The 27,295-nt window shown below is 39.5% G+C and overlaps 1 protein-coding gene across 5 annotated transcripts in view; it reads right to left on the bottom strand.

Annotated features, from left to right (window-relative positions):
* Positions 1-27,295, bottom strand: part of CASP3 (caspase 3) — a 45,337-nt gene that overhangs the window by 6,023 nt on the left and 12,019 nt on the right. For 4 of the 5 annotated variants that reach the window (XM_073341790.2, XM_073341793.2, XM_073341792.2 and 1 more), the window contains exons 3-6: positions 25,680-25,804; positions 25,008-25,136; positions 21,486-21,661; positions 20,847-20,964 (exon numbers count right to left, since the gene is read on the bottom strand). In XM_073341790.2, coding sequence (XP_073197891.1) covers positions 20,847-20,964; positions 21,486-21,661; positions 25,008-25,136; positions 25,680-25,804 — 548 coding nt within the window. Of the gene's footprint in view, positions 1-19,289; positions 19,799-20,846; positions 20,965-21,485; positions 21,662-25,007; positions 25,137-25,679; positions 25,805-27,295 lie in introns of those variants that run through there. The other variant, XM_073341789.2, reaches the window with a different exon arrangement.

Raw genomic sequence — 27,295 nt, forward strand, 5'->3', positions numbered from 1 at the left:
AGTCTTTGCAGCAGCATATTCTGTAGGTTCTCTGGGGGCTGCCATCCTGCCATGCACTAGTAAGGTGTCACTGCTACTTCTCCCCTCATAGGTGTTCATTTCTAGGGCAAGTCAACAGAACCCCATTTATCCAAACCCTCTGTTATCCGAACCACCAGTGTATACAGGTCCTGAAGCAGGCGATTTCTCCTGTGGCTGCTGAACCCTCACATTTTCCCATTCTCCAGATTATCTGAATTTATTATTATCCGATCTGGCACTGGTCCCAATTAGACCAGATAAACAGGGCCCTGCTGTGTCATTTTAATGATTTATTTCAGAACCTATAGAACAGGGTCATGTTCACATTGGTGAATCCTCAGCAGCCCACAGATATAGACCCAAATGTTAAGGGTATTTAGGCATTGCTGCGCTCAGAAGTGACTCAGGCAGCTCTGAGGGCCCAGCACCTAAAGGTACCATGATGCCTACCTCCCAGTGAAATCAATGGGAGTTAGGCATTTATATAGCTTTGAGGATCTTGGTCTCAGTGCCTACTTCACCTTTGAAAATGGGACTTAGACATCTAAGTCACTTAGGCTGTGCAATGCTGAGCAGAACAATGCCTAAATACCTTCACTAAACTAGGCCATAACTGGAGCTGCGCAAATAATGGATTTTTTTAGTTCTCTGGCAATTGTGAAATTTTTTAAAAGAAATCATTTGGGTCAAACTGAAAACAAAATTTTTTAAAATTTTTGACACATCCAGCAGTAGAAAAGAAAACAAGCCTTTCCAATTGAACCACATTTCATTTCAATTTTGAGCAATTTTTAACATTTTGGGGAAAAAAAATTCTAAATAAGTTGTTTTGAACTGAAAATGTCAGATTTTTTTCCCCAACATGAACAATTTGGCAAAACCAATGTGAATTCATGAAACATTTTGGCATTGCATTTTTGGGGGCTGAAAAATTTCACCGAGCTCTAGCCATTATGTTCATGTGTAGCATGATACCAAAATGATGTATGTTGCAGCATATATAGCATACCATTTTAGAGGTTAGTTTGTGGGTTACAGACCATAACAACAAACATAAAATAAATGAACTAGTGAAAGGAGCAGTTGTTCCTGGTTTTTGTGTTATAGCTGGATGCTTTTCTCTAATTTAGTTCAGTAGTCATCATATCAACCCCCTTTACACTTAGAGCTGACACTGTACTGGCTGTTCATGTATGGCCTATTGTTTCTTGCGACTAGATGTTCTACGAAGTTTCTGAATTCTCTTCTCATCCCCATGCCTCCCATTTTAAAATTAAAAATATACATCAGAGGTTATTTTATTATTATTATACCACCCAGTCAGGATCAGGACCCCATTGGGCTGGGAACTGTACAGACAGAACAATAAAAACAATTGCCTCAGAGAATCTACTGTCTCGGTAGGGACAACACGACAGGTGAGTGTTGAAAACAAATGAGGGGGGCGGAGGCAAAAAGGGTGGCCTAGGGCTACACAGTTCAGAGCCTTTATGAAGGGGTGTCTTTTTACAAAAATAAGACAAGTGAATGTGAATCACTAACAGGCCAAGGATGCATCTTTCATTTGTTGGCCTTTCTGCATTAGGTTGTGCAGGGTAGGTGTGGAAGGGGTGCAGGGAGGGGGGTTGAGATAGCTATTTCCAGCTGAACTGGATAAAGCGGAACCTGTGTTCTTATTTTAAGACCAAAACTTGAAGCAATGACGGGGAGAAAAAGAGGAAACTTTGACTTTTACTTTGAGAACATCTCAAAAAGAAACTCCAAGGTAGATTTCAAAGAGTAGCATTAATTATATCTTCTTAAGGAAGATTATAAGGTGCTGAGTGTTAACAGTTTCCACCACTCTCATTAAAGGTGTCATGGTTAAATAAGTAGCACTGATAATGTTTAATTAATATCAAGTGCTTATACTGTGATTTTCATCCACATATCTCAAACAAGATAGTATATGTTAACAGATCTTAATTCATGCCACAATACTGGAAAACTTGTCTGTCTGTCTTTAAAGGTAACAGGACACTTCAGAATGGCCTCCACTGCATGGTTTGGGTTTATTTATTGTTAGTCACCAACATGTGTCTGGCTCCATACCAGTGCTTCTAAGTTTGGGTTAGAGGTACTGAAATCTGAACTGGATTCTGAATTTTGCACGTGGCCCCCTCCCTTTGGAGTGGTTGGAGCCAAATCTCCAACTCTCCAAATCCTTGAAATATGGGGAGGTTAAAATCCCAACATGAATGCTGAGATAGGGCTTCATTCCTAATTATGATTGATAAGGTGTGATTATGAACCCTAGTCCGGCTCCCAGAGGACAAGTGTCTCCACCCTAAAAAAGCCACCACTTCAGCTGGTGGTCACAACAGAGAAACAAGGATTGACGAGGCATGAAGCTGGAACTCCTAGAGGAGATCATCCCTTATGGCCAGGGTTAAAACAGTGGTTAGAGCACTGTACATTGACACAAACTTTAACAACAAGTATGACTGTGGTTGGAAAAAGACCTCCTGAGACATTGGTACTACTGTTTTTATTGCAGAGTGTTGCAGGCACCATCAACAGAACTGCCCCCTGAATTCTGATTTTTTTGAGTCTATCTTTTTTTTATTAATATCCACGACAATCCCAGCTTGATGCTTTAGCTCCAGAGTTACCTTTGTAGGGCCTGACAGGCATAAAGATCAAAATTTGGAACATGTGAGGCAAAATTCTTCTCTCTGCTCTATACTACATGTTTTTAATAATATTTATTCTGCTTGCAAAGCCGCTTGCCGTACTGTGTTCCTCTCTAAAATAGCACTACGACAGACACCGCAAAGGATTTTTAGCACAACATTTCTATAATAGCTGGATAATTCAATATCATTTATTAGAACAGTAGCACCAAGAACAGGGCACCATTGTGCCAGGTACTGTCCAAACACTTAGTAAGAGACAGATGCTGCCCCGGAGCTCTTACAATCTAAACAGGCAAAGCAGACAAAGAAAGTCTTATCTTCATTTTAAAAATGGGGAACTAAGGCACAGAAAGAGTAAATGACTGGCTCGGGGTCATAGTCTCTGACAGAGCTGGGAACTAAATCCAGATGTCCTTAAACCCAGTCCCACACCTCAACCACAAGAGTATCTTTTCTGTACAACAAAACAAGTGTTCAGTATGACAAAGGCGAAAGAGCAGCATGACTTATTCAGCATCTGTTGAGATGTGTTGGCATCTGTAAAAATTACATTCTTTCACTTTAAATATCCCATATTGTAATGCTAATAAGACACTCTAAGGTGATGCTTACTTTAATCTGCAACCCTACATCAACAATAAATAAATAGGCCCCACAATACACAATAGGGGTGTGGTTGCCAGGAGGGCTGGCACAAGCAAATTTGGACCACCCTGTGAAGATTGTTGATTGGGATCCCCAGGTGCAAGGCCCAGGAGCCAGTGTGCAGTCTTTCTTCTCCTTCTGAAACTCCTGTAGAGCTTCTCAATGTGCAGCAGCAGTCAAAAAAGCTAACAATGTTCGGAACCATTAGGAAAGGAAGAGTTAATAAGACAGAAATTATAATGCTCCTATATAAATCCATGGTACCCCCACACCTTGAATACTGCATGCAATTCTGGTTGCCCCATCTCAAAAAAAGATATATTAGAATTGGAAAAAGTATAGAGGAGGGCAACAAAACTGATTGGGGTATGGAACAGCTTCCATAGGAGGAGAGATGAAAAAGACTGGGACTGTTCAGTGTAGAAAAGAGATGACTAATAGCAGATATGATAGAAGTCTATAAAATCAAGAATGGTGTGGAGAAAGTGAATAGGGAAGTGTTATTTACCCCTTCATGTTAACAAAAGAACCAGCAGTTACCAGACAAAAGTAATAGGCCGCAGGTTTAAAACAAATAAAAGGAAGTACTTTTTCTCACAATGCACATGTGAAACTCGTTGCCAGGGGATGTTGTGAAAGCCAAAAGTATAACCGGGCTTGAAAAAGAATTAGATAAATTCATGGAGGATGTGTCCATCAATGGCTATTAGCCAAGATTGTCAGGGACAAGCCCATGCTCTGGGTGTTCCTAAACCTCTGACTGGGATTGGATGACAAGGGAGGAATCACTCCAAATTGCCCTGCTCTGTCCATCTCCTCTGAAGCATCTGGCACTGTCCACTGTCAGACGCCAGGATACTGGGCTAGATGGACCATTGGTCTGACCAAGTATGGCTGTTCTTATGTCAGCTTGAGGGGATGAATCCCACGGGAGCAAGTCAGGTGAACATTAGATGATGGTTCTTGGTGAGTAGGGTTGGGAAAACCTGTGACATTCTCCAACAAGGGCCACAATAAAGGGTGGACATATCTTAATTCATAAGAGGCCCAAGTTGTTATAATCTCAGAGCTCTCAACCAGCATGGACATGCGTGTACTTCATACCATACAGCATAGGTGCTGGAACAATCACACTAGCCTTTCAACCTGTCACTGGTAAGATGGGACTCAACAATGTAGGAGCCTGCAAATTTGGTAGTGTTGGCTCAGGGGAACTTAGACTTTGAATTCAGACAATTGCTCATCAGGCCTGTCTGAACTGGACCTGGTTACTAGAGAAAACCATTTCTCTCTTGGAACTCATTGATTCATTTTTGCCATGCTATGTAGTGAGAAGAAAAAAAAAATTCACATAAAAACCATTTCAAAATCTAACAGTCTGATATTATTAAGCACTTTTAGATGCAGGCCCACAAAAGGCAATGCACTCACAGGCTGGCTGAAATCACAAAACATTAATGTGCTAATGTTAGCCTGTGTGGGTTATTCTATTATCTACAGTGACACCCAGTGGTAATGAAGTAACAGTTCACATGCTGCCCTGTGATCTGCAGAAGAGCTCTCTCTCTCTCTGTAGCTTTAAAGTTTGTCTCTTTTGCCAAGAGAAGTTGGTCCAGAAACAGATATTGCCTCACCCACCTTGTCTCTGTGATCTGAAAGACAGACTGGGTAATCTGACCAGACAATTGTACGACCTATAATTATTAGGTAGCAAAAAAATATATAGAACTGAAAATGATTGTTACTGTGTGAAATACCATGTTTCCAAACGAATGATATGATGGAACAAAACATATGGTGTGATTAAAAGGAAAAACTCCTTATTGTTTGTGTTTCACTGATTTTTGAATAATTTCTGTTAAAATTATGATGATTTGTTAAACCTGGACAATGTGCTCAGCATTGTACCAAACACAAAATCAAGAGTTTGAAAATGAAGAGCTGACAGTGCAAAGGAGCAAACCTACCCATCAGCCTGTGTGCTGAGCAGCTAAATATATAACTTTATGGTTGGACTTTTTATTTATAGCATGTTTTGTCTAAATTACCTAATTTTTAAAATAGTCACAATACATTAATAAGAGAAGGGGAAAGGATGGCTGTGGGAACATCAGGTAACATAACAGAGCAAGTTTTCAAAAGTGGCGTTTAAAAGTGTGCCTGCAATTTTTATTTTCTTATTTGGGAGGTAAAGGGGTAGTTTAAGAGAAAAGAAAACCATTAAAATGTGAAGGCAATGGCACAAAGGAACATTCACAGGGGAATGGAATGTTAATGGCCAGGGAAAGTGTCATGAAATCTATGGGGCTTGGAAAATTGGACCTGTACAAAGTGTGAATTACTAACATATGGTATTACCAAGGGATCTGTCTATAACTGTAACCATCATATATAAGAAAGAAATATATGGTTTATGAGAGCTTATATAAGCACATAAGGCTAAAGCTGGGATCATTGGGCCAATTCTCTTCTCAGTTACATCTGTATGATACAATTGACTTGAATGGTGTTGGGCAGATATGACAGAGCAGAATGTTGCCCTTCATTTAAAGATTAACCTAAATTATCTTGGTAGCTGAGAATGAACCTTGAAACAGACAGTATGTTTAGGGCCCTGGACTGTCACTGAACACAGTTAAACCATGATAATATTATAGAATAATCTTGGTAGCTTTCCATTTTTTAAACATTTGCTGTACCTTCCCCCCATAGAGCAAATATAACTTTCTTTCACCATTCTAAATCTCATGAGGAGGTCTACCTTTACTTTGATTTTTTTGGGGTTTATTTCATAAGATTTGAAAGGGGCATGGAGTCATTTTCCTTCTCCCCATTCTTTTAGAAGAAGAATAATCCAATTTCATTATTTATCTGTAGTTAGGACTCCAGTGTGACAACTCCTGTAAGTGAAGATTGCAGGATGCTACTGTAACAACACTAATAAATATAATTAATATTTACAAAGTGCTTTTCATCCAAAATATTAAAGCACTGTACCATAAAGAGCATTATCCTGCCGTTTTACAGATGATGAAACTGAGGCACAAAGCAGTAACGTGACTTGCCCTGGATCACACCACGTTAGTGGCAGGAACAGAGCTCAGACTTCCCGACTCCCCGCTTTAGCCTTTAAACCCAAACCTTTGATCCCAGTGTCAAGCCCAAGTGGCTGGGCTATGTGCACTGGTAATGTGTGCAGGGCTGAAAAGGAAGGAATCCTCCCTCCACCACAGGAAGCCATTTTGTGACCACTGTAACTGGATGGCGCAATTCTCCTGCAGTCAGAGTGCATGAAAAATTGCTGTCCATGTAACTGCAGATCCACTGGGGTCCTCTCTCAGTCCCTCCTCCACTACTTTCATCATTGGAACTTCACTGGTTCTGCTGGGTCAGGACCTACCACAGCTGAATATGGCCCTTATTTTATACAGCACTTTGAAAATGTAAAGCATTATAAGTGCTAAGTCTTATTGCTGTTTATTGGCTAATAAAGCAGATTTATAAGGCTGCCATTTCTATTTTTTTCCATCTTTGACACTTCTAGATTCTCACTGCTGCTAAAAACAGCTCAGGAAGTTTTTAGAAGTACGATACAGGAAATATACTTTTATAAATCCAGGAGTATAACTGTACAGTCACTCCTCCTCACTCTGGAATGTTGCAAAGTAGGTCCTGATTCTCATTTACACCAGTACAAGATCAGAATTGGGTCCATAAGATGAGGGTCTTCTTGATTATAAAAATTGTGGGTCCTGTACAATAAGAACCATCTTTTTGTACTTCTGAATTTAAGAAATACGTTATAGAATACTGAAGTAATTCTGAAACCGGTTTTTTTCCCCTTCCTCGGTGTCTAAAGCACATAACTATTACAGATCATGTCATTTGTATTTTAGTGCTCTGTATGAAGAAAGTGAATCCCATGCTGCCTGTGGTTCAACACTTACCTGCCTCTCCTGGGACCCACCTGTCCTTTTCCACTATGTAAACCAGATGATACATTTAACAAGGGCTATGCTTGCTAGATACGTTAAAGACGAATATACCTGCAGTACAGTTAGGCTTCTGCTTCAGTTTGGATTTATGCTTTAATAGGTTATGCTATGGTTTAAAAAATAAAAGATGCTTTCAAGATTGGAACATCACTCGGTATCACATTAGCCGAAGGCATATTTTACTTGTTCTCCTCCCTTTTCTTTAAAAGGTTTGATGATGACACCAGTAGCAAGAGCTGAATTATCTGTACTCTCTAAGGGACTGACGTTCTGCTCCACCACAGAACTTGACACCACACTAATATGTGGAGAACTAGAATTATTTCACCAACTCAGCCTTAAAGAATTCTTTCACAAAAGTTATACCACCACCCACAACTACCACATCCGCACCGACAGTCATAACAGAAGGTTACTTACCTTTAACTGGAGGGTCTTTGAGATGTGGGCTCCCTATCTGTATTCCAGATGTGGGTGCACATGCGGCCAAATGCCTGAGTCTGGGAAGTATTTTTTTAGCAGTGTCCGTTGATCCGTACATGCATAGTGAGTCTCCTTGTGCTCGCAGCCAAGGGTATAAGAGGAGGTGCGGATCACACGTCTCCAGTCTCCCTCTTACCATAATGGAATCCAGTCTGAAGCAGAGGGGGTGAAGAGTGGGAAGCAAAATACCAATAGGGACCACACACCTTGAAGAATCTCCAGTTACAGGTAAGTAAGTAACCTCCTCCTCCTCTTCGAGTGTTGGTCCCTTTTTGTATTCCGCACGTGGGTGACTTGCAAGCAGTGATCAGCATGGAAATGAATGCGAGGATGCCAATGGAAGTGAGGTCTGCAGTATGGCCTGGCCCCCCATAGCATCTATAGCTGCTGCTTGTGTGCTAACATAGTGTGTCATGAACCAGTGCTCTTCCTCCAGAAACTCTGCAATATTAACAACCTCCCTTGGAACAGCATCTGTCCCACCATGAATGTCACCTCTCTAAATACCAACATCCATCACAATGATGGCATCGCTGTCTGCCTCAAATACCTACAAGACAATGGACAACACTCAGATATCTACCCCAAACACATTGCTAAACTCATCCATTGCATCCTCACTCATAACAATTTTACATTCAACAACAAACACTTCGTCCAAATATGGGAACAACCATGGCAGTAGGTTGGTTCCCAATATGCCAACCTCTTCATGGGCCACCTGGAGGAAGAATTTCTGGACAATGATATGTCTCAGATAAATCGATGATATTTTCATCCTCTGGACAGATGACCTAAACTCCCTCACAGATTTACACTATGACTTCAACCATCTACCCATTAAACTCTCTCTAGAACACTCCTGCACCAGCATCAACTTCCTGGACACCAAAATCAGTGTCAACAACGGACCTTTACAGACAACTATGTACAAGAAGCCCATCGATCACCACACTTACCTTCACAAATCCAGTAAACCAATCCAAACGCACCAAGAAATAAGTTATCTACATCCAGGCACTCAGAAACAAAAGCATATGCTTTGAGAAGAAAATCTGTGATAAACAGCTTAACACACTTAAAACCACCTTCATCAAACAGGGACACGCCATCACAGAAATAGATAGCATCATGGAATGGACCACCCAAATACCTCCGAGAGAACCTGCTTCAATACAGACAAAAACAACCCTTTGACTGCACACCCGAAGTTGTCATCAACCACCCCACACTGGAGCCCATATGTGGAGAACAGAGTATTATTAAACAATAGGGTGGATAAAAATCAATTAAATTTAAAAAAAAATTGCATTTTTTATTTAAAATGCTTTTTGAGGAAAAAAGCTATCTAAAGATGGTTTTAATAAAGATACATTATAGCTCAAAGATATCTCATCATGGAATAGGGATTATGAATTCTAATTCTATAGTATGAGACAATATATTCATGTAATGTTTAAGAAAAGTTTTGTAAGTGAGTTCCAATAGTTCATGGATTAGGGACCCAATTTTATGGGATTCCAGGGGCTTCTGTATAGATTATTTAATCTTTCTATCTACCTGATGGGACTCAGTGCTCAATCTAGAAGATACCATCAGAGGTGCTTAGTTTTGCAGTTCTCAAACTGTCGATTTGCGTCTCCAGAGATAACATGCTTGTAAACAGCAAAAATGTTTTTAACTAAAACAAACATACATACATAGGTGAGAAATAACAGACCTCAACCCTATTGTCCCTCTGCAAATTTGTGTATACAGAGTCAATCCTTTTTCTCTTTCTAAAAGTGCAAAGTTTCAAAAAGTTCAATGAATAGAAGATTGTTGGGGGCGGAATAGATCTGGACAAGGAGAAGAAGTCCGGAGATAAATGTGAGAAGGGAGGGACAGGCAGTAGAAACAAAAGTGAAACTGTTTGAGCAGCATATTCCAGAAGTCTTAAGGTCTTTCTGAGTGTAGCCTTCATTGATTTGAGATCTGCCATACCATTCTCTCACTAGAAGGGAAAACCTATAATGCTAGTAGGCCATAAAAGAGATGCAGTTTGGGAATATTTTAATGAAGTTCTTCTACCTGTGGGTATGACAGGCATGTGTGCAAAATGCAAACAGCGCAACAAAAAAATGCAAGGCCTGGTTGCCCGAAAGAAACAACATCACGAGAAGTGTTCCTCCTCAGGAGGACGCTGCGTTGAAGATGATGAAAGGAACGTGTCTGAACATGCAGGATCTTCAGGTTGGTAAACTTTTTTATTTCGTACTTCTTTCTTAAGGACTGCCGGTCTTCCTTCTGGACTATTCTTGAATTCTCATGCTTGAGCAAAAAAATAGAGTTGTTCCTCTATGGTACTATCATTTTAGATGCAGTTCTGATAAAAAAAATAAATAGCTGAAATAGGCAGATCTTCCTTTTAGGATTTCCCCTTTAAAGTAGTACTGAGTGTCAGTGAATGCAATGAGCAATACTAAATGAGCAGTATGGTAATAATAAACAAACAACTGCACGGACTTATTTTGTTTAGGAGAATCCATCGTCAACATACAGGATTCTGAAGACTATCCACCTTCAAGAGCACCATAATTTTCTACAGTTTTGGAGTTATCTGCCAATGACAGGGTTTCAGTCACATCATGTATGTCACACAGCCACAGTATATCATCAGTAGCAAAAAGAAAAATAAAATCTCCAGCATCCAGAAACAACCATAGATAAAGTTTGTGATAAGAACCAGCAGATTACAAAAAGAGGTAATGGATGAAAAAACTGCCCGGTTTGTTTATGCAACAAACTCTCCTTTCCATATGATTGAGAACCCACGCTTCATTAACATGGTTCAGTCATTAAGACCAGGATACAGTCCACCCAACATAGCAGATGTCGCAGGCAAATTTCTGGATAAAGTGTATGAAAGAGAAAGTGAGCAGTGTGCAAAAGGTCTAGAGGGTGAAATTGTTAACCTGAGTCTGGATGGGTGGAGCAATGTCCACAATGATCCTGTTGTATGTGCTTGTGTGACAACCGAAGAAGGGAATGTCTTCCTTACAGAAACAACTGATACATCAGGAAACGCACACACTGCAAAATACTTAGAAGAAGTAGCAGTAAAAGCTATAACAAACTGTGAAAAAAAATTCAAATGTCTAGTACGCAGCTTGGTCACAGACAATGCTGCAAATGTATCCAAGCTGAGAAGAAATTATTTAGAAGAGAGTTCCAAGCTAATAACATATAGTTCAGTGATCATTTGATGCACTCCTAGCCAAAGACTTCAGTGTTCCATAAATAAAAGCTAATGTTGTTGAAATTGCAAAATACTTCCGTAACAACCAATTTGCAGCAGCTGATCTGAAAAACGTGGGAGGAAGCAAGCTAACTCTCACACAAGACATGCGATGGAACTCAGTAGTGGACTGTTTTGAGCACTAGATCAAGAACTGGCCTAATCTGATGACAGTTTGTGAACAAAAAGATGGCACTGTCACAGCCAAAGTTCTTAACATTGGGCTTAAGAGAAATGTTGAACACATGCTGAGTACCCTGAAGCCTATTTCTGTAGCCTTGAACAAAATGCAGGGAAATAGCGTTTTATTGCTGACACTGTTGAAATTGGAAGGAACTGAGTGAGATCTTAAAAAGAGAAATGTGCAATGACAGAGTTAAATTACAAGTATTAAAAAACCGAATGGGACCAGCACTATCTCCAGCTCATTTTCTTGCAAATATTCTCAATACTCAGTACCAGGGTCAAACCTTAACTGCTGCAAAAGAGGAGTTGGCTATGACATGGACATCCAGCAATCATCCCTCCAGAATGTCAACTATAATAAACTTCAGAGCTAAGGGTGAACCATTCAAGAAATATATGTTTGCTGACGATGTTTTAAAGAAAGTCACACCAGTGAACTGGTGGAAGTCACTTAAGCACTTGGATTCAGAGACTGTTGAAGTGAGAATTTCATTTTAACAGCAGTAGCTTCTTTCTGCTGGTGTAGAAAGAATATTTTCTTCCTTTGGACTAATTCATTCCAAACTGAGAAATCGTTCGGGACCTGAAAAAGCAGGAAAGCTTGTTTTTCTTTTCCAGATTATGAACAAACAGGAAAATGAAGGTGAAGACGACTGAGTTAGCTGCAGAAGCCAATATTTTAAGTTTCTCATGTTGACCATTTAACTATTTTAGTTAAAAACAATTTTAACAAAAACAAACCTGATTTTAAAAAAACTTGAATGTTTAAATTCAAAAATTCATATGCTTGTTTTGTTAATTATGTTTGCTGTTGAAGAAAAAATCCAGAATACCTAACGTCGTCGTTTTAGTTAAATAAAAATTTAAATGTCTGTCTGGTGATGTTCTCCTAATACAGCATGGCAAGAAAATTCTCTAAATATTAATGATTAACCTGTTCAACTGGAGGTTAGTTCACCTCCCAATGACTTCATAAATATCTGCTTCAATTACCTTTGGTAAAAGAAATAACCAAACAATCATTCATTTTCTGATATAGCTGTAAAACTAATCTGAAAAGCTTTCAAAGTAAATCACTTTAAAAATGTATAGTGTGTACCTTCTAAAAATGAAACCTACATCTATCTCTGAGTTGTGAAGAGTATGTATTAAGGTTATAACAACCAACAAGAATGCAAGTAGAAATCCATGATTAAATAGAGTCTTCCTGACTAGTGATTTAAATCAATTTGATTTAAATCAAATCTACCCTGTTAAACAATTACAACTCCTACTCAGTAAAGACCACAGCCTGAAAGAAATCTTTCCCGAACCCGCTCTGCTAGCTTTCAAACAACCCCTTAAGCTCTCCAAGCTTATCATCCAGAAGCAAGCTCCCCACAGACCAGGACACACCAATTCGAAGTAGCACTAGACCTTGCCACAACAACAGACATGTCTCCACGGCTGACTATCAAAACCCCATACAACAAACCTTTCAAGATCTATGGGTCCTAAACATGTCTGTCACAACATGTGTACCTCAGTGCACTAAATGCCGCAATAACAACTATTTAAGTGAAAAGAGACCCTGTCCCTGTCTCTCAAATGAACTCACATAGGAAAATGATAAAACATCATAAAAACATCAGGTGAATACTTTTCACAAAACGCTCATCCTACATCTGACCTCTCATCTTCAAAGGAAACCTTGCAACACCTTCACAAGACAAACCTGAGAGCTTAAATTCATAACTGTGCTAGACACTAAAAATCATGGTCTTAATAAAGACACTGGATTTATGGCTTATTAAAGCAATCTGTAATGCATCTCCCCTTTTAGTCTTATGACTGAGGGGGTGTTAATGGGCCACTTTACCTTGAATGGTCTCTTAGAATATGTGCTAACTACTTACGCTAAACAATCTATTCCACCCTGTATTTAGTTGTGACACTCTGAGTACCTTTCCCAGACCTGAAGAACGCTTTGTAGCTGGAAAACTTGTCTCTTTCACAACACAAGCTGGTCCAGTAAAAGATATTGGGCTTGGCCACACTTGCAGATGTAGAACGCTGGGAGTTAAACCAGCCTTTGGAGACAGCAGCAGGGAAAGCGCTGTTGTGTGTTCACACTGTCAGTTGCAAGCGCAGTGGCGTGGCCACATTAGCAGCTCTTGCAACACCACAGAGAGCAGTGCATTGTGGTAGCTATCCCAGTGTGCAAGTGACTGCAGCGTGCTTTTCAAATGGGGGGTGGGGTGGAGTGGAGTGTGACAGGGAGTGTGTTGTGTGTATGTGGGGGGAGAGACAGTGTGTTTTGGAGGGCAGAGAGCGTGTCAGCATGCTGTCTTGTAAATTCAGACAGCAGCAGGGGTAAACCCTGACATCAGCCCCCCCCCCCCCCACACACACACGCGCGCACACACACAAATGCTTGCCTCCACAACAGCAGCATTCCACAGTGACGGTTTGTTTTGTGTCCCAGAGCAGATACGCAGCTGGCTGACAGAAGGAGCTTTGAAAGGGGATATCCGCATGCCTGCAGCTGAGTTCAAAACAATGACCAGAGTGGCCACTTGACTTCAGGGGATTATGGGATGTTTTCGGAGGCCAATCACAGCGCAGTAATGCAACACGTTGTCCACACTGACACCTGGGTGTTTCAGCCAGAGAGCAGCAAGCTTTATGCTTCTCATGGAGGTGGATCACCAGGAGCGCTCCAGCTTCAGAGTCCAGGCGCTTTAAGTCCGTTGCCAGTGTGGACACCTCAGGAGTTAGGGTGCCCGGGGATGATTTAATGCACTCTAACTTTCAAGTGCAGCCAAGCCCATTACCACACACACCTTGTCTCATCAGTAACAAGAAGTTATTTGAGTAAGAAGTAATTTAGTTATTTAACTGCTTGAGCAAACTGGGAACCTGATCCCAGGATCTAAACTCCCTGTCCCTTTCCACTAGGGAAACCATGATGGGAATCTCACAGAGGGCCCAATACAAGATGTGAAACAGCTCCTAACACAGGCACAGAATAGGAGCTAAGAGCCCATTGCAGGATCAGAGCCAGAGTTTCTGTCCCCAAGAGAGGAAGGTATACTCGGAGAAAGAACTTACACACCAGAACCATTATCCTGCTAGTTACGTGAAGTCTAAGGAGCATTCCAAGTTACTTTGCATTAGATCACATCACAAAGGGACTTAGGCACCTAAGAAGGCAGGTAGGTACCTAATTCCAACATTTAGACACCACCGGCATTCATAAAACCCTGCTCAGCTGCCACCTAACCCTCAATAGGGTCCTGAGTTTCTACCAGTGGGCATGTGCAAAACTGCCTTAGTGCAGATACTGCCAAGCAGCCTAACGCATGCCTTAGTTCCTACAGGATTCTCAAAACCCACTAGTCTCATGGGTGAGACCCAATCTGGTTTACGTGTTCTGGGCCTGCCTAAATCACATAGGACAGCTGGTGCTGAGAATTTTTGGTGCTGGCTGCCCATCCTATTATAGCCAATAGCTCAGGGGTTAGGGCACCTGCCTACTATGTAGGATACCCAAGTTTGAGTCCTCACATACCTGATTTGGAACAGGGACTTGAACCAGCTCTCCCACTGCTCAGGTGGCCGCCCACTCAGCTTGTTGGCTTCTGTGACTCCCTTTCTTAGGCACCTAACTTGGGGGCTGTGAATTCCACGGAGTGATGGCATTGCAACCCCTAAATCCCCTTTGTGAAACTAGCCCTTCCTACCTAAAACTTTCATTGACACAAACTTTACCAAATATTCCATATTAAATTCTGAGGAGTAAGACAGATCAGGGCACTAATCTCCATTTCTCTGGAGGGCTCCATGTGCTTCATCCTTATTAGTATTAAAGTGAGTTACTCACATACACTAAAAAAAAAAACAAAACAGAGCTACCCACTCAGACTCAATTAAAACAGTAAGCCCTATCTCAACAGAAATCAGTAAATCTTCCAAAATACATCTAAGAACAGACTGTTCCAAGGTAAAAGCATTGTTCTGTGATTTTTATGTCTGTGTGGCACATGATCTTTATTTTTCCACTATCCAATTGCTTTCAAGAGTTCTTGAGATAATTCCATCCCATTAGTGAAGGCCTTACTCCTTTACCTAGATAGATGAATTATTAATGCCATGCGAAAGGAAAGTATGCCAACCATCATTTTATTACAAAATAATTATTAGCTAGTTTACACTCAATTAACAAATGAAAAACTAGGACATATATCTTGCCCAGGGGCCAGTAGGTAAATGTGGAAGAATTTTGGAAGCATTAGTGTGAGCCAGAAGCCATCAGATCCCTCCTTAGGATCATAGACTATCAGGGTTGGAAGGGACCTCAGGAGGACATCTAGTCCAAACCCCTGCTCAAAGCAGGGCCGATCCCCAACTAAATCATCCCAGCCAGGGCTTTGCCAAGCCTGACCTTAAAAACCTCTAAGGAAGGAGATTCCACCACTTCCCTAGGTAACCCATTCCAGTGCTTTACCATCCTCCTAGTGAAAAAGTTTTTCCTAATATCCAACCTAAACCTCCCCCATTGCAACTTGAGACCATTACTCCTTGTTCTGTCATCTGCTACCACTGAGAACAGTCTAGATCCATCCTCTTTGGAACCCCCTTTCAAGTAGTTGAAAGCAGCTATCAAATCCCCCCTCATTCTTCTCTTCTGCAGACTAAACAATCCCAGTTCCCTCAGCCTCTCCTCATAAGTCATGTGCTCCAGCCCCCTAATCATGTCTGTTGCCCTCCGCTGGACTCTTTCCAATTTTTCCACATCCTTCTTGTAGTGTGGGGCCCAAAACTGGACACAGTACTCCAGATGAGGCCTCACCAATGTCAAATAGAGGAAAATGATCACGTTCCTCGATCCGCTGGCAATGCCCCTACTTATACATCCCAAAATGCCATTAGCTTTCTTGGCCACAAGGGCACACTATCGACTTATATCCAGCTTCTTGTCCACTGTAACCGCTAGGTCCTTTTCTGCAGAACTGCTGCCTACCCATTCGGTCCCTAGTCTGTAGCAGTGCATGGGATTCTTCCATTCTAAGTGCAGGACTCTGCACTTGTCCTTGTTGAACCTCATCAGATTTCTTTTGGCCCAATCTTCTAATTTGTCTAGGTCCCTCTGTATCCTATCCCTACCCTCCAGCGTATCTACCATGCCTCCCAGTTTAGTGTCATCTGCAAACTTGCTGAGGGTGCAGTCCACGCCATCCTCCAGATCATTAATGAAGATATTGAACAAAACTGGCCCCAGGACTGACCCTTGGGTCACTCCGCTTGATACTGGCTGCCAACTAGATATGAAGCCATTGATCACTATCTGTTGAGCCCGATGATCTAGCCAGCTTTCTATCCACCTTATAGTCCATTCATCCAGCCCATACTTCTTTAACTTATTGGCAAGAATACTGTGGGAGACCGTATCAAAAGCTTTGCTACAGTCAAGGAATAACACCTCCAACTGCTTTCCCCTCATCCACAGAGCCAGTTATCTCGTCATAGAAGGCAATTAGGTTATTCAGGCATGACTTGCCCTTGGTGAATCCATGCTGACTGTTCCTGATCACTTTTCTTTCCTTTAAGTGCTTCAGAATTGATTCCTTGAGGACCTGCTCCATGACTTTTCCAGGGACTGAGGTGAGGCTGACTGGCCTGTAGTTCCCCGGATCCTCCTCCTTCCCTTTTTTAAAGATGTGCACTACATTAGCCTTTTTCCAGGACTTCCCCTGATTGCCATGAGTTTTCAAAGATAACGGCCAATGGCTCTGCAATCACATCCGCCAATTCCTTTAGCACCCTCGGATGCAGTGCATCCTTCCTGGATAATATGTACTGTGAGCCCTTGCTCTAATTCTGAAATTTTATCAAAACATACAACCAAGTTGGTCTGGTTTATTCTTTTCAAACTCACCATTATGATTCTATTTTGTCCTCAGGGTTAATCTACACTGCAGCTGCAGTGGGGGGAGTGTTATTTGCAGCTCATGTAGACTTACCTGCATTAGCTGTACTAATGAGGATACGGCAGTGCTGGCTGAATAAGCCAGTCTGATTTCCCTGGATACGTACTCGCTTGTGAAACCAGTGCTGAAGCCTATGCTGCTATGCATAGGTATTTTTAATGAGCTAGCTAGATTAAAGTTAGCATGGGTATGAGTAAATGAGCTGTCAATCATACCCCCACTTGCAGCATAGATATACCCTAAGTGTGACATGGGAATTTTGCCACTGACTTCAGTGAGAGGGAGGGAGAGGGGAGTTATAATGATTTTTCTTTTAATATTTGTTCAACTACCTTACTAAAGATAGCCACTCCCTTACAACAAAATTAAACTAGAAGCACTACTATGAATTAACAAAGAAAAAGTACCTTGTTGAATGAGAAAAGAAGTATTTGCTGCTTTCAATCCATGCACATAAATCCTACTGGCAACAAATGAGAATTTTGCACTTGGCTAAGGTCAATATCTAACTCAAAGATTAGAAAATTATTTTAAAGGTGTAGAACACATACAAACATAGGGCCAAATTCTGCCCTTAAATATATCTGCACAACACCAATTCAATTAAAGGAAGTTACATGCACATCTGAGGATATAATTTCAGAAAAATAACTGACTGAAAATCAGTTGCACTAATAACTCAGTTGTTCCAATAATCAAATATATTTCCCAGGAGGATTATAACTTTGCATGGATAATGCCAGATGCCCTGAAAATTGGGTTTCAAAGCATAGTATTTAAAGTTACCTCTCAATTTCTGGTGTGAAGACAGGGAGGAGGAAGATGCTCCACAACACAAATGGGGGAAAAAGCAATTAAACAAATTAAAAGTTAGAACTTGATGATTTCTGCATATTTAAAATGAATGGTAGAATAAAGACAGAAAAGCACTGTATTTAACTTAGGCAATATTTAATTTAATAAGTAAAAAAGATCCAAAGATTCCTTATTGAAATGACAAGGTCTAGTTGCTACCATCAGTTATGCTACTTATTTTTTAAAAAGTTTTAAAAGTCTTATCTGCAAGTGTTCGATGCAGCCACTACAATTCTGAGTTTTCTTTTTCATTAATCAAAAGGTGTAGATTGTCACAGTCTGAATCAATGAAGATAAAAAATTATTATTTTATGATTAACTATATAACAAAACACCTGCTTCACTTGTTTTTTTTAAATTGCCTGTACTCCGATATTAGTGTAGTTTCTGGTCATAAAATGCAAAATCAAAAGAAGTAATTTACTGTGTCATATTTTAGTCAATATGACCTTTAAAGTTAATTATCTAATTTGATACTAGACAAAAACCACTGTCTTTTCTCCAACATTACAAATCTACTTTATGAGACAGATGAAATGTGGTGTATATATATGCAAGGCAAAACAAAAAATCCTAGCAAATATGGCAAAAAAGGAAAAATTACCATTCAGAAATGAAGTTCCATTTGCTGCTTACAGGATCAAGACCAAAGTGGCTGTGAGAGATGTCGAAAACCCTCATATCCCAGAGAGTTGAGGGTGGAATGCAAAGAGCATTTTGCAAGACAGGTCCCTTAGTTCCTCAGCTCCCAAAATCAATTGTACGAATTGTATTTTTAAGTGGGTGGTAAGCACTGACAAGCTAAGTCTCTTATAACTTTTCATATTTGATGGAAAGTTATAGAAGCCAGAGTGTAGGACAAAAAATTGTTTTAAACTCTGAATAAGCTACACCATTGTATAATGTAATAACCTGCTTCTACAGTTTACACATTTCTCTGCAGTACTTTTAAAATCCACTCATTTGTAGTGACACTAATACAGTATTACCAAAAATAATAAAATGGCACCGGTATATGCCATATTCTGAATCTGTTCCCTAATTATGTCAAAAATGGAAAGAGAAACTGTTTAGAATACACTAATTTTTTCTCTCTCTTCCTCCAGCCAGAATGAAACGTAATGTCATACTAGAACCAATAAGCGATTCAACCTGCCTCTTCCTTCCATTTTTCCAAAAAGTAGCTAATATAGATTAGTAGTAACGCTCTGAAATTACTTTCAAGTTTGTCCGTATTTAGTTACCCGAACCCGAGTTTCTGAGAGAGCAACACAAACAAGTTTAGCTCTGAGTAGAGTCTTAAAGTCTCATCTATATTCCCTACATAGAGTAGTGAACACTAATTCAGATTTGTAAGTGGTATTCAATGCTAGTTTTGTTTTCTCACAGTTTGTGCATACATTACAAATACAAATTTGTGAAATTATTTAGTGAGAAAAATATAAAAGTTACAAGGTGAAGTTCTTTAGTGAGTGAAGTACAGTTCTTTGGTGAGCATGGACACAATACATGGAATCTGCTTCTTTCCATGAAAACCTGGTTGATTTGAATACGAACGAAATTCTGCCACCTTGCGATTTACACGTGTTAGTATCTGCATAAGCTCAAGTTTCTTTGCATGTTGTTTCAGCATCAAACATAGCGACTGAATAAACCAGGAGCCTTCTGATGAGTTTCTCCACGAGTAATAGCCTACAGAAGAATAAATTGTTAAGTGAAATACACTTAATTGGTCCAGTGTAGTGTCCTGTGACCGAGTAACGATCAGGAAAAAATAGTTAGTTTACAAGAGTAATTTTCTTGGGAACAATCAATCAAGAGTAATCAAGAGTTAAAATAATTAAATAAAGGTTTTAAAATAAATGACTCTAGCTTGTTACTTAAATAATCAAAACATACTTTCAATAGACATGACCACTCCATCTCCAAAACACAACACAAAGAGTTAGTTCAGATTGCCTAATCCTGACCTCCTTTACTAATCTAGACAAACCCTAGGCAAAGGAAGAGTCAAAACTGGGCAATCCATCTTTCACCACACAGTGTTCTAAGTGCAGCAGCAGTTTCTATTTAATTACACCATTAAAAGACACATATACAACAGGGAGAGAGGACAATATAGTCAGATTCAGGACCCAGTCGCTCAGACCTCAGCATCACTGTCCTTGCCCTTCTCCAATCTCCTATATGCAGGAATAAAGCTACTAATCTATTCCCTGCCATTGAAATTGTGGATGGAATCAGAGGAGTTCTAATATAATGTCTCATATGGACAATATGAAGAATTAGATTACCTCCTCACATTATGTTTGTATTAATCACTATTTCTGGGTTGTGCAGGAACTACAAGTGAGGGTGGAATCTATACATCAGAAGAAAATTTGATTGTCAGGTACTCCCAAAGTCATCCCAAATAGTAATATACTTTTTGTTTCTTGCCATAATTTATTTGCATAGATCTGATTAACTGGGCACCCAGTACTACCGCAAATGAATGTTTGAGTCTGGAGGGTTTGACAGTGAAAAAATACCCTAACATTCAATTTATTGTAGGCATTTCAAGCTCTACCTCACTTTGTGCATAAGCACAAGAAAGTGAAAAAAGAAAGGCAATGGGAATCGTTTTATGAAAGAATAAAAAAAAAAAGTATTCAACCACCTTCAAATCAAGTGTAACATTAATACAAACAAACATCTATGTATTTTAGCACTGAAGAATTTTGACATGAGCCTCTCTTACCTGGAACAGTAGAATATGCATATAGGAAGTCTGCTTCTACAGGCATTTTCTGACAGGTATTTTCCTCTGAGCTACTGTCTGTCTCAACGCCAGAATCTAATTCTGTCCCTCTACAAGCCTGGAGAGAAGGTAGGGGAAACAAATTGAAGAAACAGTAAAGGTCAGCAGTAAACATCCCCAAGGTGTCCACTGTTAATTCAAACTTTGACATCTCACTGATGTGAAAAACAATTAAATGAACTATAAAAAGAATGAGATTCCTATACTTAACATGTTTTAGTACTGTTTGAATGCCAAGTACGGCAATCGGAGTTTATGTCATTGATTGCATCAGTTTGACTAAATTATGGGTTTATTCATTCAAAGTTTTGGTTTTTCATATAAGAATATATTGAAATTCTGACTGATGTTTCAAAGATTTCTGGATAGCCCCGATGGAACTCATAACTTGACCTATTACAACTTCCGCCTACTTACATAAAGCCAGACAGTGCCACCTTTACTCAAGGAGAATAGTATCTTACTCTGCAAGTAGTCCTTTTGAAATCAATATAAGCAGTAAAAAAGTCTGAGCTTTGCCTCATCATCTAATGGAAAACTTGCATTATTCAAGTACGTAGCAGCTCAGCTGTGCTTTACCTGAAAGAAGAAAAGTTTTGGCTTTCCCACAAGACTCTTACATCTGTCTCCTCTGAACAGGCCTGTTAATATTTTCAATTCAAGAGGACCATCTGTACCATAGATTAATCCATCTTCACCATGACTTAACAACACACAAACAAAACTGCTTCGATTGCTGTGATCATCTTTAGCAACTAGAAAAAGATGAGAGAAATAATTGGTGTTTGAAACTTCCCATGCAATAGAAAAGTATGTTTATTATGATGTTAACAAGGACCTTATTTGGCAATATTGGGTTCAACAATCACTTACACATACATGTACAGGCCAGCCATTGTACCTCACCTGTGACAATGAGAAACCACCCATGGCAAACATTAGGAGTAGACTACATAGTTGGCTGCCTTGGGCATCTAATTTTTAGGAGTGGCTCTTGCATGGCTGCTCCCTACACTCCCAGGAGCCAAGACAGGTTCTGAGGATCTGCCCCTTTTAAGTCTCATGCATTGTTCGGAGCAGCAGTCATATCTGGGGCAAGAAGCAGCTAAACAAACAACAATGCATCCCAACCCAGTCGCCTCCACCTGCACCAGCTGGGAGAACTTCAGGAGAGTGGGTGTTTGCCCCTTTAATGGTATCCTTCACGTCCTCTACACTGCTGCATACTTGTGGAACGGAGTGCCGAAGTCTTTAGTGCTAACTCTATAATAACCTGGATAAAAGGCTAGGTGAATCTCTATGTCCATTTAGTCCTCCATTGAGAGGAGTCAACAAGGTTGAAAATTGGTGACAGCTATGGTGATGATGGTTTTTGTGATATAAACAATATATTCAATTAGATCTAAACAAAAAACAAACTTTCTACATGGTAATGTTGGATCACTACCAACGTAGGCTATATTTGAACCAGGAACCATGTAATAAGAGGGCATCTATCATATTACCAATCTCCCGCAATGGTTAATGATCTACTACTTAACTTTTATTATAGATCCCTATCTTCTCATCCAATTTTATCTTAGTGATATTTGATATTATTGAAATTTATATTCTTAAACAAGAAGTCAGCATTCTCCAACACTATATCTTAGTTTCAACAACTCCTATTTCATCTGTGATTGTGGCTTTATATTTTCCCATCTTTTACTAATATGAGTGTTTTAAGGCTCAGTTCTTGGCCCTTTTTACCATTGAGAACACATCAATTCTAGCTCATACTTAAGACCTAACTTCTATCTAAGCTTTTACTTATAGAACCCTACCTATATTTCTGTGTTAATTACATCCAACTCCACATCTCCTTTAGTTAATTATTTGATCACTGGGTCCCATCTATTGCACTTAATTCCTTTTATATTTTTTCTAATCATCCTAATCTGTAACATCAAGAGATCCAGAATGTTCCCTCCAGAATATTCTTCTCCTTCAGAAAGAGGAACCATGTTACAGGCTTTCTACCTCTGAATCCAATTCAAAACATCATTCCTGGTTTCCAAAATTATTCATAAACTGTTCTACCCTTCCTCTAACCTTGCATTTGCCTATTCCTCATCTCACTCTGCTTCTATGAAGTTATTCATAGAATCATAGAAGTATAGGACTGAAAGGAACCTTGATAAGTCACCTACTCCAGTTCCCTGCACTCAAGGCAGGACTACATAATAACCAGACCATTCTTGACATGTGTTTGTCTAACCTGTCCTTAAAAGCCTCCAACGACAGAGATTCCACAACCTCCCTAGGCAAACTGTTCCAGTGCTTAACTACCCTGACAATTAGGAAGTTTTTCCTAAAGTCCAACCTAAACCTCCTTTGCTGCAATTTAAGCCCATTGCGTCTTGCCCTATCTTTAGAGGTTAACAAGAACAATTTTTCACCCTCCTCCTTATAACACCCTTTTATGTACTTGAACTTAGGTTCTCCCCCAGTCTTCTCTTCTCCAGACTAAACAAACCAGTTTTTTCCAATCTTTCCTCATAGGTCATGTTTTCTAGACCTTTAATCGTTTTTGTTGCTCTCCTCTGGACTTTCTCCAATTTGTCCACATCTTTCCTGAAATGCGGCACCCAGAACTGGACACAATACTCCAGTTGAGGTCTTATCAGCATGGAGTAGAGTAGAAGAATTACTTCTTGTGTCTTGCTTACAACACTCCTGCTAATACATCCCAAAATGATGTTTGTTTTTTTGCAACAGTGTTACACTTTTGACTCGTATTTAGCTTGTGATCCACTATGACCCCCAGATCCCTTTCCGTAGTACTCCTTCCTAGGCAGTCATTTCCCATCTTGTATGTGTGCAACTGATTGTTCCTTCCTGAGTAGAGAACTTTGCATTTGTCCTTACAATGTCATCCTATTTACTTCAGACCATTTCTCCAATTTGTCCGTATCATTTTGAATTTTAATCTTCTCCTCCGAAGCATTTGCAACCCCTCCCAGCTTAGTATCATCTGCAAACTTTATAAGTGTACTCTTTATGCCATTATCTAAATCATTGATGAAGATGTTGAACAGAACCAGACCCAGGACCGACCCCTGTGGGACCCCACTTGGTATACCTTCCCAGCTTCACTCTATTGTTCTCCTCCCCAGGATTTTCCGATTAGGTGGGGGAGCTGGTATCTCACTTTTACTGCCCCATTATGTAGATTTTTCTCTCTCTAGCATGGTTTGGGGGGCCATGTACTGTAATCAAAATATGACAAAATGAGAGAGACTGTATTCTCAGGTCTGGACTTAGTTTTTCCTGCTACAGTTCTCCCAGAGACCGAGCAAATACGTTTGCAATACTCATGTGTTAGGGACAAGGGCAGACCTTGCTAAGATGCCACAATCACCTCTGATAGGTGATATGCACAGAAGTAAATGCAGATGAGGGTAGCAGCCTTGTCGCAGCAATAAAAGAATATATAAAAAATTTCAAACATGTGCCTTTCTTTCACTATGACTGCAACAGGAAGGAGGTATTAGGAAACTTGAATAGAAAAAGTTTAGTTAAAAACAGTGGCATTTAAGTTGCGTGGCTAGTTTAGAAATAGACAGTAAAGCAGACCCCTATATAAAGACACTTTATATTCTAAAACAGATTTTTTTTTTAAATCCTTCATTCTCTTTCCAAACTAGGAATTGTGACAGAAAAGTAACATGTAAATGATCTCAGTTAGGTTCTGAACACCTACCTGCAGGTTAAAGAGTTCAGATTCTGAGGACAGCAGCAAAAATTGCACATAGCTCTCAGTCCTGCAAGGTGTTGAACATGAAGCTAATCCCACAAAGCACTGAAGCATGTGAGTAGCTGTACATCGTCAATGAACTACTCACATGCTTAAAGTGAATCATGTGCTTTGCTCGATCATCCCAGAGGGCTCAGCAGCTTGCAGGATCAAGCTCAAAGAACCTGTTTTTTTTCTTTTAGCATCCACAATTTTCCACTTATAAGAAGTACTGACCACTTATTCTTTTATCTAAAATTTTAAAGTATATAATTTTAGACTATAGATACATTTTAATAATACAGACCCAGACCATTATTACTTACCATTTTGCAAGATGTCAAACATTTGCTTCCCTGTACGATCATTGTGAAGGTTGACTTTATATCCCAAAGTCATAAAAGTATCTCTGATGCGTGCAGCATCTGCATCAGTACCAGATCGGAATGACATTCCTTTGGATTTGAAAAGAAGATTCACTTTAAATTTCATGTAAAAGACACAGTATAGCTGATTTGGGGTGTCGGAGCCAAATTCTGCTCAGTTACACCAGGATAAGTCTAGACCAACTCCACTGAAGCAAATACTCCAGATTTACACCAGTGTAAGTTGAACAGAATTTGACTGTATGCATTTATCACAAATAAAGCAAAAAGATTTTTCATTCCAAAATGAAACTTTTTGCAACAAACAAACAAACCCCAACAACAGCCTATGGGCCTAAGCAATCACATTAATACCTCTAAAACTTCAAAGGTAAGATACTGGCTGTTAAAATCAGCTTGATAAGTAGAATTTCCTACACTTGTAGTCCCCCTCCTACAAACAGATATTTGGAAGTATCTACCATGAGAATTTACACACATTTAAACCATTACATTTTTACATTAAAAAATCAGTCATCTGGTTGCTTATTTAAGTTTGAAGAACACTACATTTTATCAATTTCTCTGAATTAAGAAGAGCTTTAAAAACAAAATAGAAATATGAACAGTTACCAGTTGCTGGCAGGAAGTTCTTATTATTTATTATTATACATATCCCAATTTCTGGATAATCCATTTTGTAACTCTCATCTGGCTGTATTCCAGAGTCCATGGATTTGCTAACAGGCAGGCTCTTTCTGTATGGAAACCAGATAATATAACAGATGAGTTTACAAAAACCAACAACCATTCTTAACAAGAGGAAACTTCCAAAACTGATTTATAAGCTTAGTCTTTTTCTAATTTTTCTCCGTATTTTTTGGTAAGGTTCTTTTGCAACTAGTGAAAGTGATGATAATTTTCACTACTTGCTCATTAAATACTGTAAGTACCTCTATGAGATCAAATCAACCCCTTGATTTTTAAGTCACTGGGGCTCCACATGGGTGCTGGAGTCATATGCATGAAACAGCTAGCACGATTGTCTTACATAGCCAGGCTCCAAACTGTGAAACTGACTGCATACAGTTCTGTCAAACATAGAGTTACACAAATGAAAAAAAATATCAATTTTTAATCTCTCATTTGCAGTAATCTAATATGCAACTTGTAACACTCTTAGGTAAAAATATTTAGACAGAAGTGTGTCTAAGTTGACAGTACCCCTGCAAAAGGGAATATATACACAACTCCTACTTACATCAATAGACAACAGTTGTGTGTGTATCCGAGGGCAGAATTGGTGCTAAAAGTTTAAACTTAAAATTCAATTCCATCAGAAAGCTACATTAACAGAAAGTTAAACAGATCTAGGAAATGACAATGTTTAAACTTCATGTGCAACCTTAATTCTGTTCCCATGTGTACATTAATTACAATACAGACCATTACTCTGATCCTGCTTAAATTTTACGCATACAAATACAGTACTCACAGTGATGTCACTAATCACATGCTTGAAGTTAGCACATATGTAAGCGATTGCAAGATTGGAGTCTATATGATCACATCACATTCTATTTTCCAAATAATATAACAAACAGGTTTTTTAAGCCCAATAACAATAGGTACGTATGTGTAGCAGCTTGCGGTTCTGTGTAGCATATGTATACCAGATAAAGACCATGAAAGTAGTTTATATTAATGCCCTGTGAACATACGAAATCCAGTGCCCGAAGCAAAGACTAATGCGGAACATTTATCGAGTATCTGCACTCTTTACAAGCTACACAAAAGTGTTCACAAAAACTGACGTGAGTCCTGTGCAAAGTCATTCTCAATGGTGAAACTGTTATACACCTTCTGGATAAAGTTGTCAAAGCACCAAGCCCATACAGCTTCACACACAGAACTTTATGCTTGCTGAGAATCCCTTCCTTTACTCATTGTCTCCCTCCACTAAACGTTTCAATTAACGTAGCCTCACCTTCATTGTACATATTACAACCTTAGTGCCATTGCACTTTAACTGTACTCTGTATATGCAGAATCTGATTTTCAAAAGCTTGTAAGGCTGCCAAATCCAAACCAATGTTAACTGGAACACTAAAAGGAACTATTGGTCAGTTCTTAGGGGTATACGGACTGGGCAGTCTATGTTTTTTCTTCTTTAATTCCTTGCATATTATAAATTATATTATATATTCAGTTTTGCAGTAGACTAAGTTATATTGGGTGTGAATCTGATT

The sequence above is a fragment of the Lepidochelys kempii genome, chromosome 4 (genome assembly GCF_965140285.1).
Source record: "Lepidochelys kempii isolate rLepKem1 chromosome 4, rLepKem1.hap1, whole genome shotgun sequence".
NCBI lineage: Eukaryota > Metazoa > Chordata > Testudines > Cheloniidae > Lepidochelys > Lepidochelys kempii.